General features: G+C 38.9%; 2 protein-coding genes across 4 annotated transcripts in view; one reads left to right on the forward strand and one right to left on the reverse strand.

Annotated features, from left to right (window-relative positions):
* Nucleotides 1-9,667, reverse strand: part of STN1 (STN1 subunit of CST complex) — a 46,003-nt gene extending 36,336 nt beyond the window's left edge. Inside the window, exon 1 of the mRNA XM_005239260.4 lies at nt 9,599-9,667. The gene's annotated coding sequence lies outside the window, so the exon portion shown is untranslated. The remainder of the gene's footprint in view (nt 1-9,598) is intronic.
* A 688-nt stretch (nt 9,668-10,355) lies between these two features.
* SLK (STE20 like kinase) overlaps nt 10,356-20,944 on the forward strand; it is a 51,642-nt gene continuing 41,053 nt past the window's right edge. For all 3 annotated transcript variants that reach the window (XM_005244592.4, XM_055794552.1, XM_055794543.1), the window contains exon 1: nt 10,356-10,744. In XM_005244592.4, coding sequence (XP_005244649.2) covers nt 10,595-10,744 — 150 coding nt within the window. In that variant the 5' untranslated portion in view covers nt 10,356-10,594. The remainder of the gene's footprint in view (nt 10,745-20,944) is intronic.

A 20,944-nucleotide genomic window follows, 5' to 3' on the forward strand; every position in this document is an offset into this window, starting at 1 on the left:
TGATCCAACATAATGGAGTATTAACTCATTCAAGTCAACTAACAGAGCAGAGAAAATAAAACGCAATTCACCCCAGCTTAAGGCAACACAGCTAGCTTTCCTACTTTGGTATAGCAGTATAAAATAAATTTAGTGCCACTTCTTGAATGAGCATTTTAAATTTTCAGAAATTTGGGTAGAAGTGGCAAGCATTGGTTAAAAGTTTTCTGAAGCTGTTTGGCCTGTGAACTCCACAACAATGCTGACTCAATTTCTAGAGACAAGTTTTCCTGTCCATTTCTCTCCCTCCCCTTCAAATTAGTTTATGCATCTGGTGTAAATTAAAACAGCCTCTGGAATGAGATCAGAATTTATACGAATATTCACAGCACAACACAACACTCCATCACAACCAGAGACTTCAAAATAATTAACCTACCATTTGGTCTAGGTACACAGTTGTAATAAAGTTTTCAAAATATTCCCAGTACACACCAAAACATTAGATTATGACGGACCTGCTTAACGTTCTGAAATCAATTTAAATTTTTCCTTGCTATACAAGTGAACCTTTTAACTACATCAGAACACTGTGAGGCTGTGCTTGAAACACGGTGTCCAAATAGCACTGTTGTTGGTATATACAAAATAACTCAAATCAGAATTTTTTTGAAGCCTCAGATCCAACTAGGACAATCATACATTTTGTGAGCATAACTCATTTTGAGCTCTTTTGGAAGGTTGAGCCCCAACTTACTGTTCTTAGAAAAACACATATAGTTGGCTTGACACTGATCTCCATTTCTAGACTGGCTGCGTTTGTTCCTTGTTTGGTTGGGATTTTTTATGCTTTACACAAAATTATTTATTTCTCCTCCAAATAAAGACTCATCATGCTTCCTGTCTGAAGGCACTTTTGTAGAAAAAAGTTTAGACATTCCAAAAGACAAACCTGTGCAAAATTAAAGGCAGCAGAAAAAAAAGAATTGAGACTATATACATTATTACAGTATCCTTTTTTTTCCTGAAGGAAGTTTGGACTATCATCCCACATAAGAACAAAGCTTTTCTTATGCTTTTCTAATGCTCCTCACAAAGGTCCTCTCAGCCAACATCTAGGAAAAGTATCAAAAGGATGAGGGTTTTTGTATCAAAAATGGTACAAATCACAGCCTGACATTCTCTAAATTTCTTTAATAACTGTGTCTCCTTTCTGAGGACTAGAACTTTTATACTTGAAATCAATCACAGGATTTTGGTCACACCCAGGCTGCTCTGACCTACAAAACCAAGAAGGTGCATAATTTGTTGATTTCTTAAGACAAATTGTTCTGCACAATCTCTTACACTGCATTCTATGAACTTTGAATAATCTGAAGAGCAGTTTCTTCAAAAGCTGGCTCATCATCCCGTATCTTCAGCTACTAAATTCTATTAGGAGTTGTTAAAAATCCAGAGACTTTGTCCTCTATTAACTTTTGGGTTAGCAATTTTTGTAATTCTCTGAGGACGTTCTGAAATAATGAGGATCTTACAGATGCTCCCTCTGAGGTCTGTCCAAAATCTCATCACTGAGAGCTGCTACAGGACTGATACAGAACAGACCAAAACTGTTCAGGAATACCTGTCCTGAGACATGAGAATCTTCTTAATGGCTTCCTTTCTATGGAGTGAAGAAGGCTAGACTTTGCTAATGATGATTTTTGCTCGCCTTTAAAACAGGAAGGCAACAAATGAACATAATACTATTAAGATTCTTGAAAGAAAATACTTCACCAATGACTGTGGCTGCAACTTCTTACATTCCCTACATGAATCACTGTCACAGCTAATATAATGAAGTCACTACTATTTCCAACTTCTTCATATGTAAAAAAAAGCCCAAAAACAAACCAACAGCCTTTTGTAAACAGATTTAAGTGTCTCCTTAGCTGCATCTGAATAGATGCCACTCCCTATCTCATGCTTCTGAAAGCAAGGCACTCCTGTATACTGCATCCAGAAAAATATATTGTAGCTCAGCCAGAAGCCACGGGAATGATTTTTCCTATAGGTAATTTTATTTTCTGCTACAGAAAATTCAGTCCACTTAATGTAATGGGCTTTTCCGTTGTAATCCATAAATATTGTGCGGTATAATCTAATACATAATTTTACAGATTAGATGTTAGATTAAATGTCTTTTCTATCAAAAAAAAATATTCTAGAGTACTCAAGACAAAAAGCGCATCACATCACAATACTCTGTTTTCTTATAAGCAGGTCCTAGTGCCCGAAGTTTGCATATACTATTGTTTAACACACAATAGCTGCTGTTTGCCTTAACAATTAACACATTATTACAGCTCCACACATTGCTGCTGTACCAAGAAGAGATCCTACATAAACCCAAATTCTACCTTACAACACACAGTAAACTATTCTTTTGCCTCAAAAATGAGAATTACACAATTGCTTATAAAAATCTAGGTAAAAAGAGAAGAACATTATACATACAGAAACTGTTTGAAACATGGTTGTAATATAAAAATAAGATCTTTCAATGAAAAACTGCTGTTTTCTCCATAAAATCAGTTTATATTTTAAAGTTTAGCTTTGCATTAATAAACAGTTGGTATCTAACATTCCAAATGTTATTTCCCCTTTTTGCTAGTAGACACGTCTCCAATGTTATCCCACTGCAAAGTCTCTCTTTGGGATATTACTAAAGAGTCAGTAGTTTTCAGTGCTATCTTTTTGTCAGATTGTCCTTTTTTATGTGTGTGCGTGTGTGTCTGTCCGCAAGATGTTCCCTACTTTTCAGTATGGTATATTTTTAATAATAGTTGTAGAAGATATAATAAACTTTCTGCTTATGCTTACCCCATAACCAGGACTGGGTTTGCTGGCTGGTTGGCCAGCCATAATAAAAAACAGATTTAAAAATAACTCATTTTCATATTACAGAACAAGTTATTCAGTCCCAAGATTCCAGAGCTGATCAGAATCGTAAGAGACACAATGGCCATTCTGGCAAAAAAGGTTCCTGGCAAACAGAGGAAGAAATTCAGGATTTGCAGCAAGAAAAGCAGCAATACTTGCGGGGGTTTTGTTCAGACATTTTTTGTGCCAGTATTGACTGAATGCAATACTGAGATGCAAAGCTATCTTTATCCCTTAATAAATTTCTAATCCTAGCTGCTATGTGAACTAATGCAAATTTGAAAGCCACAAACAAAAAGAGCAAATCAGCTCATGACTGCTATGCAAGAGGAAAAGGTCTAATTACCATCTGGAGGAAAGACAAACATGGTGAAGCATTTGTAATACATGCTTTCATGTGACTTAACTAAAACTTCTAATAGCCATCAGATGGAGAGGGCTCTGCAAGTTTTAAATACTTTGCCTTGTGTTCATTTACAGCTTTGATCAAATACATTTAACTTTAAATGAAACATAATTTCAGATTATTAAAATTGTTAGAAAGAATACAGCATTATAACAAAGAGTAGTAGTAATTCATTCCTATATTATTTTAAAAGAAATAAATACTCTACATAGACTTATTCATGTGTGGTTCTGTGAAAAATTATTATAGTCATCAAGACATGGAGAGAAAGAGTTTTTTAGACGAACTACCATATTAAAAAAATGCAGCTACACACTAATGCAGCTCAATATTTTAGTATTACCTGAACATTCCTATAAAGGAAGTTTTTCAGTTAAATACAGACCAAAATGTCCAGTCTTCTGGAAAAATTTTATCATGAATGAGGACCTGAAGTTTTTAATTGCATTAGTCAGTTAATCAATAGAGAGAATCAGCCATGTAAGTTTAGTTGTTGTTGACACTCCACTAAATCTGAGGTTTGCTTCTCACTCAAGTATAAAATCACAACTTTCCCCTCCAATCATATATGACTAAGTTTCTAAATATGTCTTGAAGATGGTTTTCTTGAAGGCTAACTGGAAGTGATAGAAAAACATATTTCTTTTTTGCAATAACTTCATTGAAGTTAACAAATTAAAGCTTGAATGCCTTTGACCTGATATGTTTCCAAGAAATACTCTTGTACTATTTGTTGAAATATCTGATCCTTATTCAGGATTCCTGTATTTTTTGATTTTATGACTGCTTTTTCTTCTGGCATTGGATTTCAGATAAAGCCTATTCAATAAAGCATCGTCAGTTTCTTTGGAAGCATTCAGGTAATTTGACAACTTTCATATTTGCTCTGTCATCGTTCCCAGAGGTGTTGCCTGATATCAAGAGAACTGCACTCCAAGAGTTCCACTGGCAATGGTATTTCCATAGGTAGGAAGAACAAACCCCATCACATGTTTCCAGGACAACTCACCTCACACAGTTAAATACTGTCTGATAAAGATAAGTATCTACAATAGGAAAGAGTAAACTGCCCTCTGAAGATACCTTTTCCCACCGACTACTGAAAAATCTAAACCAATTTTGACTAAACACAGATTTTTCTGAAGTCAAAATTAGATCAATCTTACTCCTAAACATTTTTACACTCTGTTTTCTTACTGCAAACATTAAGTAATACCCTTATATGCTGAAGCTTCCAAATGCCACATGTTTCTATGGCAATTCTTCGATTAACTGGTCCTACAGTATGCATTTAAAAAAAAAAACAAAACAAAAAAAACCCCACCCCCAAAAAACCCACCTCATGCAATGTATATTTTCCAGGTTATTTATAGCATCCTGAGCATTGATTCTGGCTAATGAAACGTGGGCAAGCTCTTGAACATCTAACCTCTGGTACTATAATTTTTTCCTGTTTGTATTATATATGACTGAACTATTCCTGTTACTCATATCAGAAAGGCTCATAAAATACAGAGCACAAAACCGAGTCTCTTTTTTCCTCCTTTGTTAATATAGCTTTAAATTTGAAATGCAGAACAGAAATACAAGTCTTTAAGCTACAGATCTATCAACTGTACATTTAATAGAAGAACTTTCAAGAGTGCTATATACAATATGGTCTCCCCTCCCAAGGCTTCCAGCAAACGGGTAACATGACTTGATTCTCCTTGGAGGAAAACGTAAAGCCTTTTAGGCTATCCTCCTACACCCTAAAGAAATAAAAGTATCTTTTTTAGCCCCCTTTCGTATTTCCTTTTTTGCCTTGTCATAAACACAGGTTATTAAGTACTACTAGCTCCTCTGTACTTCCCACCACTAATTAGAGCATTAGGTCACAGGAGTCAGGTACAGCACAACAAGTGTAGAGGGGTCACAGAAAAAGAACATAAAGTTAAAAACTTGGCATGTACACAAAGAAGACTGAAATATCAGAGGGAAGAAAAGGAATATCTTTAAGGTCAATATACAAGATTGGAAGAGACTGAAAACACCATGGTTTTTAAAAATCCACTGAATTGAGGTGCTCCTATGAGGAGGCAACACATTTACAACAGTAGGAGGAAAGATAACTGATGATGAATGGGAGAAGGGAGAAAAACGTCAGGTACAGGAGAGTCACCAAAATTTTTTCATAAAGCCTGAAGGACTGAGGAAAGTTAGTTAAGCTATGATGGTACAAGGTGAAGTATTAGAATTTAATTCCATAAAATCCTGAACTCCAAGGAAAAAGGAGTCAGATTCAGCGGAAAGCAAGACAGCTTTTGGAAGTAACTTCAGATACTGAAGCTGGACACACAAGTTCTTAGCAAAAACCAAGAATGCAAAGAGGACAAAGTTAAAAAGGAAAGTAGGGTGTTAACTAGAAGGATCTAGAATTTACAGTGGTGCTTAGAACTGAAATGAGTCCAATACAGCAGAAAACATAACTTTGGAAACAGAACAGAGTGGGAGTGATGGTTTGTGGAAAACACCACCATATAATTGGAAAATATCAATGAAAACACATACATAAGAAAACAGAAGGGACAGTGCTGAGTGCCAAAGGTGACAGACAGACTAAGATGGATGAAATGAGAATAATACCTCAGATTCAACCACAAACAAGCCACCTGTGACCTTAGAGTGACCTTAGAGAGTTCACTCAACTCAAACGTCAGAAAGAAGATTGGAGGAGATCAGTGAAAGCGTGGGTGGACAGAAATTCAAGACAATATAAAAGTATACCATTAAATATTTTGGAAGAACTGAAGACAGGATGTAGGACTGTAGTGAAAGGGCAATATATGCTGTGAAGAACATGTTTCAAATTAAATTTCTGAAGCAAGTGTTTATTTTCAATGAAGACAAACTGATGCAAAACAGTGTAAATGAAACAGGAGTAGAAGACAGAGGGAATTAGGAACAGCAGCAAGTGTAAGCAACGATGTCAATGGGAAAGGATGGCAATATTAAGCAGCAGAAAGCATAAAGGAGACTTCTAAATCTCAGACAGATAAAAAAGATTGCAGTAAAGAGTTACACCTATTTTTAAGTCAGTATATTTGATGCACGACCAAAATAGTTCTTTAACATCTTTACTCTGACATTTTAAGGAAGTACTGAATTTTCAAAATGCATTGCATTAAATTCCTGAAAGAGAATTTTAATGTACTTATAACTCACTTTTACCTTTTTACCCTCACCATTTGGAAACATTTACAGTTGCTAAAAACTCCTGCTACTAAGAGAAAAAAAAAACCAAAAACAAAACCAAACAAAGCACAAACCCTCTCCAAACAAAAAAACACAAACAAACAAACAAAAAAAAAATCACACTTCATACAATCTCCTCTATACCAGAAAGTCAATGCAAATTGGGAAGGATTTGCTACTAGCACTTAACCTTCACCTTACAGAGTTTATTTTTAGGATTGAGTAGCAAGGTGTAAATCTAAAGTGTAAGAAAAAGGGGAAAATTGAGACCGAGGTACAGTTTTCCTTTCAGATAAAATGTTTTTTATCTTGAACTGGTTGTTAAAGAGTGCAAAAGAGTTAAAAGCAAAACTTTTATCCCTATATTAATTGCTCTTTTCTTGTGCCAGCTTTTCATTTCATATCTTCAACATACATGAATTAAAAGCTCTATGGAACAGGAAGATTATCTTTGTAAAAGTCTAAAGCAACGCATCTGTAGTACCTACTAACATTTAGTCATTGGTAGAATGACACTACTGTCCCTGTTCTGGTCTGAGTGAACCTGTTTTATCACACACATACATTCAAAGCAAACCAATACATTATATAGATGCTGTATGTGAACTGTTTACAGTCAAAAGTTCATTTATCAATACAGCTGAGAAAAAAACAGCCCCTAGTATCCCTCTGCACTTACTGCCAGCCAGCCTTATTGGGGCAGCAAGCTCAGCTCAGCTACATTTGTTCACATATAGCTCAAGAAATTTTCTTTTAGTTTTGTATTTATTTCCAGTTATTATTACAAACTCTGACATACATCCCCACCCATCACTCTCCCTGCTGCCCTATGACATTAACGCTGAGGCTAAAGAAAAGCTAATCCTGCCTAGATGCAAGGATTTCATGCTACGGCTTTGGATTCCTTTTTTTCCTCCATCCTTTATCAATTAATCAGTTCAAATAAACAGATGGAAATTAGTCCCAAAGCACTTTTTATCCAAGAGAAAGAAAGATAAAAATAAAAATAATCAATTTAAATCAATTTAAAAAAGAAATGAAAATTATCATTAAAGTTATCATTGTTCAAATTAAAGCTATCATCCCACCTGAAGGGGTGCACACACACACACAAAAAAAGGTGTTAGGGAGAGGGGGGGAAAAAAAAAATATTAAGATTCCACAAGCTAAATTGCTGCTGGTAACACTGGAGAAACCTTATCAATCACATTCTTTGTTATTGTATTTAATCTAAACTATCTGCATGAAACCTGCAAATTAAGTTAATCGGTACAGCCAGTCAGGCAGATCATAGAGGATAAAGGTAAACATCTCATTTGGATTGCAGTTGTTTTTTGGTATTACTGTTAAACACACGAACACTCTCAGCTTTAACACCCTCCCCAAAAGTTTTACATTCTGTGTCCAAGGTGTTGGAACAAAGGAACCACAAAGGCCAGGTTCATTTCTAAATTAACCAATGCTGATTATTACAGGTCAGGACTGCTATCAGGTTAGCAAGAGTATCTGAAAAGTTCTCTATGCATAGAGTAGTACTACTCTTGAAAGTGATTTTATACAAATCAAAGAAAACAACTCACAACACAAAATTTTTGTTTGATTCAGTAACTTGTTGTGGCAGGGACCATCTCCTTGTTCTGTGGCAGGACAGCACCCAGCACAGTGTAGTGTGTTCCTGTACACTAATACTATTAGCACCACTAATTACTCAACACACGCCAACATATTCTTTAAATGCTTCTACCCCAGCATCCTTCAGCTAAAAAAAACCCACCGTTAACACATGATGCAAAGTTCACTTCCAGGCTACTTCTGTGCCCCTACTTCCTTCTGAACCACTCTTCTAGTCTTCATTACTACAAACACCTGTACTATTAGACAAGTCCTTTGCTGAAATCCCTTTCAGTCACGCTCATTTCAAGGAGACTGTGAGGCTGCCATATAATCCCCACAACTGGTGCATCTCAATGCCTTATCATTACTAAGTTTACACATAGACTACCCTCCTTAGACAGCAAACCACTGTCATGCTAATAAAATGATCTGAAAAATGATACACACCAGAGGCTTTATCTTTAGAAGCTTATAATGCTAATGTTAACTGCAGGCACTCAGGTGCATGTAAGGATAAGGCACCACATGATTTTCACTAAGCATTGGACTCATTGTCAGATCCCTCTTAGGTCTCACATCGTTGCCTTAACTGCAAGATGGATGGCATTCCTGCCTCCTGTCAGCCTAAACCTTACCTCCAAGATGCCTGCTAATTGCCCCTTACCGCTTTCACGTGAAGACATACCACACGTTTGGTGGCATATAAACAACACAACTATTAAAACACTATCATATGCCAGGCTGATGAAAGAATCCCTTGTGGGAAGACGTTGTGAGGTAGGGAAACTCCAGCCCGTCCCACTGATGGTATCTCACAAGATGCGAGCAAACACGTGTGGCGTGTTAACCTCACACCCTGCCACGACTGAATGCTGTGACAAACCAGTGGCAGGTCTAGGAACAGCACTGGCCCACAAAAAAAGGTCTTCCAGCATTGCCACCTTCTGCCAACAGCTTCCTCAGAGAGCCACTCCCAAGCCCAAACCCTCCGAGAGGCACCACAAGGCTCCTGGCAGACCAAGAGAGCCTCTCAGCCCTGCAGCTCCCACACCGCACCTGGGAACACCGTGGGCGGAGGAGGGAGTCTACTGGAAAGAGGAGCTCAAGATCCCCAGCCAGCCCTGAAAAGGAGCTCTCCCCTCAATTTACCACAGGACTGAGGAGACCTTCCCTACGCGGGACAGCTGACCGTAAATAAAGGAACAAGGCGTCCTTCAGGATAAGCAACTCAGCAGGAGCCGAAGGCTCCCTTTTCCACACAGCCCCTCCCATAACGGCTACCAGAGGACAAAAGGGAAAAGTCACTTCCTTCTCCCCCCAGCTGCGAGTACGCAGCCTACTCCCAAGGAAAAAGGGAATAAACTGAGGAGGGCCCGCTGCTGGCCAGGCCCCGGGGAGAGGCGGGAGGGAGCCCCCCCACCTGCGGGCCAGGCACCAACTTACCCGCCGGAGGCTCGGCGCGCTGCTATTGGTTCGCGCCGCCACCGCGCGTGACGTAATGGAAGGCCCCGCCTCTTCCCCGCCTTTGCCGGCGACGAACCGGTGGGGGGTAGTGGCGCGCGGAGGGGGGTGTCGGTGTGGCGCATGCGCATGGCGGGGGCAGGGGCGCGCGTGCGCTGGCGCGGGGCGGCGGCGGCCGGGGCGCGAGGCGGTTCCGGGAGCGCGGGAAGAGGGGCGGGGGCACGGGGCGCGCGCACGCGCCGGCTGCGGGCGGAGGAGGAGGAGTGTGGGGGGAGGCGCAGCCCCGCCCCGCAGGAAACGGTGCCGCCCGGGTCCCGCTCCGTGAGAGGGTGGGGGAGCGAGCGGGAGAAAGAGAGCGAGAGGGAGGGAGAGACCGGGGGTGAACGCCGCCTGTCTCCGCTTTGCCATCCCGGAACGCCGCGGGGCCCCGCTGCGGGAGGCCACCGGCCGGGAGCCGGGAGTGGGGCAGCCCCCTCCCCACATCCGCCCCCTTCTCCGCGGCGGGAGCGCCCTCGGCGGGCAGCCGGGTGGCCGCTCCCCCCGCCCGGCGCGCAGCCGCCGTCCCCGTCCAGCGGGAGCCGCCGTCCCGCCGCCCCCCCGCTCCTCGGGCTCCGTCCTGCGCCCCGCCCGCCCCGGGGAGGGAGCCCGGCACTTGTTGCTGACGCGATGGCCACCGGCCCGGCCGAGTAGGCAGGGACCGCCGGGACCGTCGCGGGAGAGGACCGACGCGGCCGGCATCGAGGGCCCGGCCCCTGCGGGGGGCTCCGGGGGGATCTCGGGGTGCTGGTTCCCCTCAGCGCCCGGCGGTGACGGCTTCCCAGCGGCGTGAGGACTTTCCTCGGGCCCCGTGGGGATCGCGCCCGGCAGGACCGCCCGCTCCGGATGGTCACGGCGGGCTGAGGGGGCACCGCCAGCCGCCGCCCGCCCCCTCCAGCCGCCCGGCCGCCTGGAGGTCGGCCGCCCTCGGCAGGAGGAAAAATGTCTTTCTTCAACTTTCGGAAGATCTTCAAGCTGGGTGGTGAGAAGAAGAAGAAACAGTACGAGCACGTCAAGAGGGACTTGAACCCTGAGGAGTTCTGGGAAATTATAGGAGAGCTGGGAGATGGTGCTTTCGGTAAAGTGTTCAAGGTAAGGGCGAGCGGGCAGCTCGAATCGCTCGCAGTGTTGCTCGTAGCTAAAACCCGACTGGTGCGATCGCTTCGGAGCTCGGCGCCGTGGGAACCGTGCCTGGCTGTAAGCTCCGTCGCCTGGGGTACGGGCTGCGAGCACCCGGCTGCCGCAGGACGGCGCCAGGCCGGTCAGCGCGGCGCCCACCTGCCGCCCCCCCAGCGCCCGGTGCCGCGGCTGGCCCGGTGCTCGGCGTGGCCCGGCCGCCTCTGCTCCGCGGCGGCTCATGAAACTAAAGATAGAAAAGACCTATTAGGTCATTGTCCCGCCTTCTGCTCCACCCTGCCCGCTGCAGAGTCGCTGGCTTCTCTGTTTGGAGTTTTTTGGACTCGTGGACAGTACGGCTTCTAACCATACAAAGGCTGTATTTTCTTAGGTGTGAAGTTCCCATATTATTTTTTTTTTTTAAGTTCCGGTACGGAAGGAAGCCAACGAACAGTAAAATTGACTTGTGTGCCCTGTGCTTAGTTTTTAGGGCCGAGTTCGTGTCACTTCTAATGGGCGTTCTGTCTCCTTCCATGTGGAGTTGAATCAAATAGTTGTGTTATCTTGGCTTTCTTTACGTGGCGGAGTTCCTGTGTTGGATCTCCTAACTCGTCCCAATTGTTTGATCTTTAAATCTCGAAGTATACTGGTATAAGTACTATTTTTAAGGATGCTTATCTGGAAGTCATCAAGCAGAGTAGAGTACAATGATGTAGTTACAGCACTGCTAAGTGTTTGACAAGACTGTAGCTTTCAGACGAATCTCTAGCTACTTTTCCCATTCTGAATGAGCATTAATGCTCTACATTTGGTTTAGGGATAGTGTGGGAAAAACATCATGAAGGATAAGCATGAGGGAGTTGGGCAACTGACATGAATTGAGTGTCTGGAGCAGGTTTTCGAGACTGGAAAAAATGGTATGAGAAAGAATAGGATTTACAGTGTTTCTGAGAACTAATTTAGGCAAGAAACATTTATATTTAGAGTACTGCATTTGAGAGTTTATAAAGTCTGGGTGTTCATGAAACCTGTGCTATTTTTGATAAAGTTATTTTAGATGTTACTGTACTGTGGTGTTACCTGTTTGTAAATTTCAACAAAAATGCCATAGTTAGTTCAGAATGCTAGATGTGTGTGGGGGTTCACCCTTGGAATTTGTGTCAGTGTTCTATTTTAAAAGCATCTAGATTATTTTGTTGTTGGTTCTGATGTCAGTGTGGAAGACCAGAGATTTTTTTTTCTTATCATAATGACTGAGAAATATGTCTGGAGTTGCTAGATCATAAAGCTTGGCAACTATAAAAACATAATGTTGTCTCTAACAGCATTTGCAGAGTACTGATGTTTATTTAAACTTCATAGTGGAGTTTTGATTCCCTTTTTGTGAATGTAATGTTCTGTCCTATAGAGATGACTGGGGAAGCCTCAAAGGTACAATACTAAATATAAACCATCTCCTCCTCCCCCACATGCATTTCCCCTCCCATCCACAAACCTCTTCTCACTTCGTGTTTATCTGTAGGCACGTCTGTATTAGCAGTGGTCTGTAGAGGAAGGTGTGAGCAAGACAACTGGTAAATGTAGCGTTTCAGTGTACTTTGTGATTTTTCACTTTGAGATATATTTCTGAATGTGAAATGACAGTGTTAACTGTTGAAATTTAATTTTTCAAAACTAAATCCTATTTAAAAAATTGTAGTTAGAATTACACTTGCAGTTACACTGGTAAATGTGTTGAACATAGCACATGTGGTAATGAGCAGGTACTAGTATCACTGGAAAAAAAATCCCACTTTAGAAGTCTCCTACTGCATGTATTCAGCAGCAGTCATTTTGTTTCCATCTAGTCTGAGACACAGGATTACACATGCACAGTAACTGTACTTCTATTCCTGCGTAGAAGTGTGCTTGGCAAGAAACTGTTCTGAAAGCAAAGGTGTGTTACATTGTTCTTACTTGGATGTGCTCCTCAAACGAGAAACTGCAAGAATAGCCATTCAAGTTGCTCTCAAATTTGGAAACCAAAACTATAAACTAGAACAAAACTGTCCATGTTTGAAGACTTTTTCTTTAAGTAATGTAAGTGTGGGAGCTTTTGGGATTTTAATTTTATGTCATGGGCTTTTTTGTGTTGTTTTTTTTGTTTGTTGGGGTTTCCCAATACCCTAGTGTCAGTTACATTTGCCAAAATTACATTTGTCTTTTAAGATCCTAGGAGTCAGTGTGTGACAGGGTTTTGGCAAAGATATAATAAAAGAGAATTGCCAGATAAATAAGGCTTTGTGTACTTTGGACTTCTAATTAGAAATAGGTTAGATGGGTTACATGCTATGATTTCACATAGAGAAGTATTTGGTTTTGTTGTGTAACTCATCTTCTGGACAACCTATCGAATAAATAAAAACTCAAAATCAACTTTTAAATTATTCTGCCAGTACTGTGAAGCCTAGCTGATTAAATTATTTACATAAAAAATGCTATGCCTAGTGATAACTAGTTTTGTAATACAGAAGTCTTAAGGGTATTGAAACTTACGATTCATTTTCCCTTCTTCCCAGTCAAGTACAAGGGTCTTGCTTATTTTTTTAATAACTTAGCCAAATTACTAGAAGAGCTTATTTCCTTTGAAGCTCTTGGTTCTAGTTTTCTAAAGCTTTCTTAGCTCTGACAATTCATACATTTTGTATTCACTAACTTCTAAGTAATGTTTAGAAATACTCTTAAGTGTTTTGACTGCTGTTGCAAGTCTCTGGTGATCAGAGGAGCTATGTAACTGCAGTTACTAATGGTAAAGGTTTATGGTTGCGCAGGACTTTATGTTCTAGCCCTTTTCAGCCTCTTCAAACAGGCCACTTTTAGCCACTTTTTTTTCTTTTTGCTGTTGGCTAATGAATAATGGTGTAGTTTTCCATCCTTTTTCAGTTTATAGACCCTTGCCAGTACTTCAGGTGATGATCAGGTGATGGTCCTTGTAAAAAGAATGTTGAGGTTGCTGATGATAGATTTTTTTTTTTCCAATCCAGTTTAACTGCCTTTCATGGAACTACTGAATGGACTGCCAAGATTCTGACAGCCACTGAAGAAGTGTAATACTATCATTGGAGGCTGATTTCAGCTTTGAAATCTGACAGTTAGATCACAAACTGCTCTTTGGTTTGTTGTGTTGGGTTTTTTTTTAAAAAAAAGAGATGGTTTGAAACTGCTCTTGATTTGAACAGGTTAAGTCTCCTGAAAAATCTTAGGCTCTTAGTGTTAAAGTTAATTGTAACCAGTTTGCTTTAGGAAATAGTTACATTATTATATCATGTTACTTTATTGTGTGTTATATTGCCCTGTTGTATTTAATACCAGTTCAGTGCACATGGTAAACATTGCTTTAAGGTAAATCAGTGTGTTAAAAGACTTTCATCAGCTTCAAGCTACTTTCTAAATTCCCAGAAGGTAATGTTCGGATGGTGTGAAAACAGACCTTTAAAATGGCTAATGTGTTTTGTGGCTCTTTCTTGCTAAAGCTTCTGGTTGACAATAGTTATCGAACAGATGTTCATAACTAATTAAAATGCGGATATCTTCTGAAGTTAAACTTTTGAATGAAATAAAGCACTGGGACTATATTTCAGTAAAATTTGCCAGCCTCTTTTGGCTGTAAGAATTAGTAAGAACATTGGACACTAATATAAGAACACTTGTGTTGCAGAAGGGCATTTTCCTAGTTGTTTAGTTGGCGTCATCTCTGAGCTCTTCACTAAAGGATGCACATCCAAGAAATTAATGGTGTTTTTGCCATCATTATGATAATTATGGGTACCATCTGTACAAACAAACTAGTTTTATGTCTTCTATTGGAACAGATTCTGTAGTGGTAGAATATATGTGGCAGTATACTATATAAGATACAGGGTACCTATATATGGTATGTGTATATAGAGAGAATATAGAGTCTAAATGTATTTTAATAGAAATTGATGAATTACTATTAGTGTGTCCTTTGCACTTGTCTGATTTTGAATTGCATTCATGTTTCTTAGTGTGAGTTAGAGTATTCTGCCCATTTATGGTATCCCATTTATTACCCTGAATCTAAGATGTTGTAAGCGTTGTGTATACAAGATTCTTATAGGAATTTGGAAAATCAAATATTTGTGTTTGATTTACAGTTACTAAGACAAGTTTTCCAACTCTTAGCAATAAACTGGTGCTTGGTTAGAAGCCTATTCTGCTTTCTTTTTAGGTTCAGAGAAGAAATGTTGTGGAAACTGATAGCCATAATCATGGTGAACAGTATTAACCAAATATATTATCTTCTGAAAATTACAACTACATTAAGTATTCATTTATACTTATATTTGCAATAGTGGCCAATACAAACTCATGTCTGGCTAATGATAATGGACTTTTGATGATAGTGTTTCTTCAAGTCCAGTAAACTGATGATGTTGATGCATTTAACTTAAGCTTTTGATTCTGTATTTAAAACAATCTTATCTGTAATGTACCTATATGACTTACAGGACAGCTTGTTTTTGCCTTAATATGTTCTACAGCAGGTGGAAACAAATAGAATTTTTAAATAGTGATTTAATAAGACAGGACCAGTTATTTCATTTGATGATAGTGTAGCCTTAACTACTTTTAATGCTAAAATATGAACTGGTAGTTGGCTTCTTAGAAGTACTTTTTGCATACCACTAACATCATAACTTATTTTCTAATCATAGAAAATACCTTAATTAGTCTGACCTGAAAACAAAACAAGGGCAGAGCAAGGAGACTTTGTTTCCTAGTTTCTATGGCCTTACACACATTTTTCTAAATAACTCCTATAATTGGATGTTGCAACTTGAATTTATATTAATGATACTAATGTATCATGCCACTTGCTAGGGTGGGTTACATCTGTAACTTAACACTCACAAGAATAGATTTTGACCACTTCATAGTTAAGCTGAAGCACTGATAGACTGGGTTTTGTCTGTTCTTTGACTGACCTGGTGTCATTAGCTCCACTAATTCTTTAAAAGAATTTGTTGAAGCTGTTGGAACTTGTGAATATTCCTGTATAAAAGATACAGTTCCCTGTGGAAGGTTACTGCTTGAATTGGTTGGTAATCTTGTGTGTTCAGTACTAGTTGGAAGAGAAATTCACATTTGAAAATTTCCAGCAAAATAACTGCATTTTGTGAATCTGAAGTTTCATGCGTGACTCTGCCATAAACCTAGACCTGGAATGAAAGAGCAAATGAGACTGTCCTACATGGAATTTTAACACGTAAGAATGGATCAGTGCAAAACTTCTGGCAGTTTTGATTAGAATTGTTTGCTATACTAAATATATTTTGTTCTAATTTATTTTCATTCATAATTGACTGTATGAATTGACCTCAGATTAAACTGGAACAGTAAAATAGTGCAATTGTCCTCAGGAGATCTGAATTAATAATATTCACTTAAACGCCATGTTGCTTTGTTTAGCAATAGAGGCATTAGTAGATGGAGAAGAAAGTTGATCTGCTCTCAAGAGATAATGTATAAGATGGCAATGCTCAATTTTAAATATTTAGTCTAAGTGAAATAGAACTCAAACTTTATCTAAAGCTTGCCAAGAACAGTAATTTCTTTGAGTAGCCTCAGTATTTTAGGGCTGCTGTGTATGGTATGGTCTAGATGAAAAAAGATGCATGACCGTTCACAGAAGACAAACTATTTTCGTCTTGCTGATCAGCTTGGTGAGTTGCTCTATAAAGTTATCTTATTTTCATGCTATTGCAGTTTTAGCATGTTGAAGATACCACATAGAGAAAAGGCAGTATCAGTGTTTTAAACCCTGGGAAATGTATCAAGGGGAAAGCTTTCCAGAGCTCTTTACACCTATTGTCACTCTAGCTAAGTTTTCTGAGGAAACGGGTAGTGCAAGAAAGTAATCTGTAGATTGTAAACTGAGATAACTTTCTTGTTTAAAATGGCTATTTGCAGAAGGTCGTATCTCCTTTCCATTTTGTCTGTAGCAAGGAAGTACTCTGAAGTAGTGTAGCACATGTTTCATATCTCAGTTTTTGGACATCTTCAAGTCACTTGGCTTAAAATCAGCATCACAATACTTAACTTATGAGTAATGTGTTGTTTGTCTGTTGCATTCAGAATTAAAACTGCTGACAGGTTTGTGGAGAATAAATATAGGGTGCTCGTGATCACCTTGGTAAGGCAGTCATCTTTTCCAAGATGTGAGCACAGTTACATAAACTGTTTAAAACTCTTAAGTAAATAGGAAATAATTATTTAATTTTATTTATCTACGTTTATAAAAGTTCCTGGTTTTTTTTTCGCGTCAAGTGATATTTCATATTTCTTAGCTAACTATTAGTGTAAGTCCTTGGACTGCTGGTTTCTTCTCTGGAGGGTAAAACTTTAGATTTTAGGTGTAAGCTCAATGTAACTGTTAATGTTGTCAAGTAGACTGCAGAATGAAGCTTCTTTAAAGCTGTTCTAACTTGGTGAAATAATTCTTCATATCTAAGTCAATTGCAGTCTATATAATCAAATAATTCTGATATAGGAGCTAAAAAAATGTTGTGGCATTATTTCTGTTTCTTGAACAAGTTTTGTAGGCAAATTTATTAAACCTTTTGAGCTTAATCTTTGGCAGGAAAGTTGTCCTTCATTAATGCAATCTTCCAAGCAGTAAAACATGCTGCTGTTGCAGAGCAGTAGTTCACAAGTTTCTTTTAGTGGCGATTCATATTCTACTTTTGACTACCTCATAAACAGTGTAGAAGAAATTATTTGTTCAGTTTGTATTTGCAAATGCCACAATCCCCAGTTTGGGATTTTTTTTTTTTTTTAATTGAATGCAGTTATGAATGGGCCTTACATATTTCATGGGCCATGACCCATGTTTTGAGAATCTCATAAGATCATAAACATCATTCTCCTTCGTTGACAGTTACCTGTGTAAAATAGGCAGCATGTATTTAAACTCTCTGGTTTGAGATCTTAAATTAATTCCGTGAGACCCTGGTGCCTGAAGTGTTGTTTGTGAATACTTTTATGGTCTTTGCTTCTTTGTGCTCCCCCAATAACTCTTAATTATATTCAGATTATACATAGAATTGATAAATTCATATTGTCTCACCTCTTTTGCCTATTGTCTGTCTTTATTCAAACACAATGTTTGTGCTCTCTTTTCATTCGATACTGTTTGGATTGTTCCAGTGATGGAAAAGCCATGAAATTTGCAGTTAAAAAACAAAGCAGACTGAATTAATAGCCCAGAGTAAAAAACCACAAAAACAAAAAAAGAATGCTGTTTTACAGTTTTTCTCTAAACCCATGTAAAATACATATTGTCACTCCCTCTAATTAATTTTTTAATTGTTTTATAATGTGATTACAGTATGGAATGCTTGAAAGACACCTTAACTGTCAGGTATGTCATGTGGAAACACTTCCTCCCACCCCTGAAGTGGGAAAGAATCTTTTAGAGAGAACGCAGACCTTGTACTTGCAGAATGTGTTTGAATTATGTCAGGCAATAAAATTGGCTGAGTAATAATCACAAAAAGCTAGTAGACTACCTCAGATCATTCTGCAATGGTATTCATACTTCCAACAAAAAAATTAAGGCTTTACTGTAAATGTTAATTTTCCGTTGCATTTCAAATTTTCCGTTGAGCATGCTCTACATTCATGATATAAACCAACTAAAGTACACACAGCAGCAGACTTACCTTAAGCAAAAAATTCACAATAAAATAGTAATGGAAGATTCTTCATATATTTAATGTACCTACTTAAACTATCATATTTGGGTTTAGGAGGAAAAACTATTTCTTAAAGCAGTTATAAATGTATGTAAAAGCAAGTTACAATATTAAAGTTACAGATTTTTCTTGTTTATTTTTAGTCTTCTGGATGAAGACTGGTTTGCAGTATTCTGTGGGATTGTGTGTGTTTATATAGAGAGGTTAATGTAAAACAGCTAAGCATGAATGGTGATATGGAAGCTAAGGAAGATGTTTTTCCCCCTTCATGTAGCCATGTTTATATTTTTGAGCCATTTTCTATTTAGCTAATTACCTGTAGCCTAGAGCAAGAACTTGTTCAAGCATAGGTTCATGCTTCAGTCAAGTTCTACCCAAAACCTGGCTTTGAAGAAGGTTCTGATTACCAGAAGCATGCTATTCTGTGATGTGATTCTTAATTTTTACTGATTTTTCTATGAAGAAGAATATCAAGAAGTGAAAAAGTAGGATTGTACTACAGTAGTCAAATCAATTTATTGGTTAGCATTAACAATTTGCTAAATCTCCCCTTTACTACAGAGGGCTAAGTGAGTATAACTTGAACGTGTCGGTCTTAAAGATTAATCTGTTGGTTGTTGTTTCAGAAAATCTGGAACTGAAGGAGGCCATGACAAGCAAAGGAACTTTTATTATTTTCAGAAATAATTTTTTTGAAGTTGCATTAATGCAGTTACTCAAAATGAGTGAGTGAGCAGAGAGTGGAAGGGCAACTGTACAGTCTGCCAAAGTTTTTTGGGGAACCATTACCCTAGAACTTAAGTTTTGTCTATGTCAAAGTTTTTTTATGCAGCATGAAAGCAATGATGAATCCCCATGCTAAGGCAGAATAGTTTTTGAATCCATGTAACTTGATAATGAATTGGAGAAGACTGACCCTTTACTTTCTTTGTATCGCTTTGAACACCATTTTAGATCTGTCAGAGACTTTCTTGTTTAAGGAGGACTTTAAGGAACTGGGTTTTTTTCTCTAGAAATGTTTAGTCATAACCATGATTCAGAAAACTGTTCTGAGGGAAGCTATCGTAATTTTGTTAATGATACAGTAATTACTTGGCAAGACTTGCGCTGAAATTTATTCTTTCTTTAGCTTGTAGGTAATGGTTCCCTTGGCATAGACTTATGCTGTCAAACCAAAACTTTTCTCTAGCATGTCTAGATTTCACATTATAGAAGATGACTTTTCACTTGTATTTCTAAGCAGTACTTTAACCAGGAAGGGAGCTAATACTTTGTAATGAGAATACGTTAAAACCTTAATGGAGAAATGTCAGTTGAAGTGTTTCAGCAAGAATTAGCATGTTGCAGTAAACCTCATCTCCTTCACAGCCTTTGTCTCTATCAGGCTTTATTCAATTCATATGATGCCATTTTTTATTTTGTACAGTTCAGTCATGTTCCTGCCCCACCTTCAGCTTTTCCTGTTTGAAGAGGCCCAACCTTTTTAGTCTGCTTTTTATAAGACAACTGCTTGACCCTTTAATGATTTTAATTGTTCTCTCATTCTTTTACTTGCTCAACTTCTGCAGATGCTACAAATGTTTCAGTTCACTGTTCAGGCAAGCAGCTCTGTTTTTCAGTGCTGGATATTCATGGATCAGAACCATAGGTCTGTGCAACTACATTACACCATGAAAACTGTGAACTGTGATTGCTGCTGGGAAATGTGGTCAGAAGAGTTTGAATAGGAATTATCCCCAAAACAAACTCCGATCATTCCAGTAACGTGGAGAAATGGATACTCTTTAGAGTTAAGCCAAGCATTTTTTTTACTCTTTCACCCTTTCCACCTAGTTTTTACTAATAGTGAAGACGCGCTAACCGAATTTATAAGTAACCTGAAAAAACGAAGCCCTGTCTGCTATTTTTCATCTCTGGGGTGGGAAGTCTGAAAGCTTAAGGATCACCATATAAACAAGAATACTGTCAAGTGTTTCTTATTGATTGACAGGGGTAGCTGGGGTACCTGAAAAGGCCTCCTTTGTTTTTGGCTGTAGCAAGAACCTTAAGCTGCCTTTGAGTAGCAAACTTAGGTGTTCTGGTCAGCCCTAGAAGTTGTTTGTTTATTTAATGTGTTACACTTAAATAAAAACAAAAAACTACACACCTCCTGTAGCATTTAAAAGTGAAATATAAAAATTAGCTAGTGTACAGGCTTGTTAACTCTTCTGTTTGTGTTGTCCATTTCAATGTTTATCGATGCTGTTGTAACTTCCTAGTCTTTAGTAGTCCAGCATGGGACCTCACCTTTGAGCCAGTGCAATATGAAGAAAGTTCTTTTGAATGTCTGAAAAGCACTAAAACAGTATGGAAAATGTGATATTAAGTGCAACAGTCAATAATACATCTTCTCAAAGTGGTGCATTTCAATAGCTTCAGT

This window comes from Falco peregrinus, chromosome 1, assembly GCF_023634155.1.
Source record: "Falco peregrinus isolate bFalPer1 chromosome 1, bFalPer1.pri, whole genome shotgun sequence".
Lineage (NCBI taxonomy): Eukaryota > Metazoa > Chordata > Aves > Falconiformes > Falconidae > Falco > Falco peregrinus.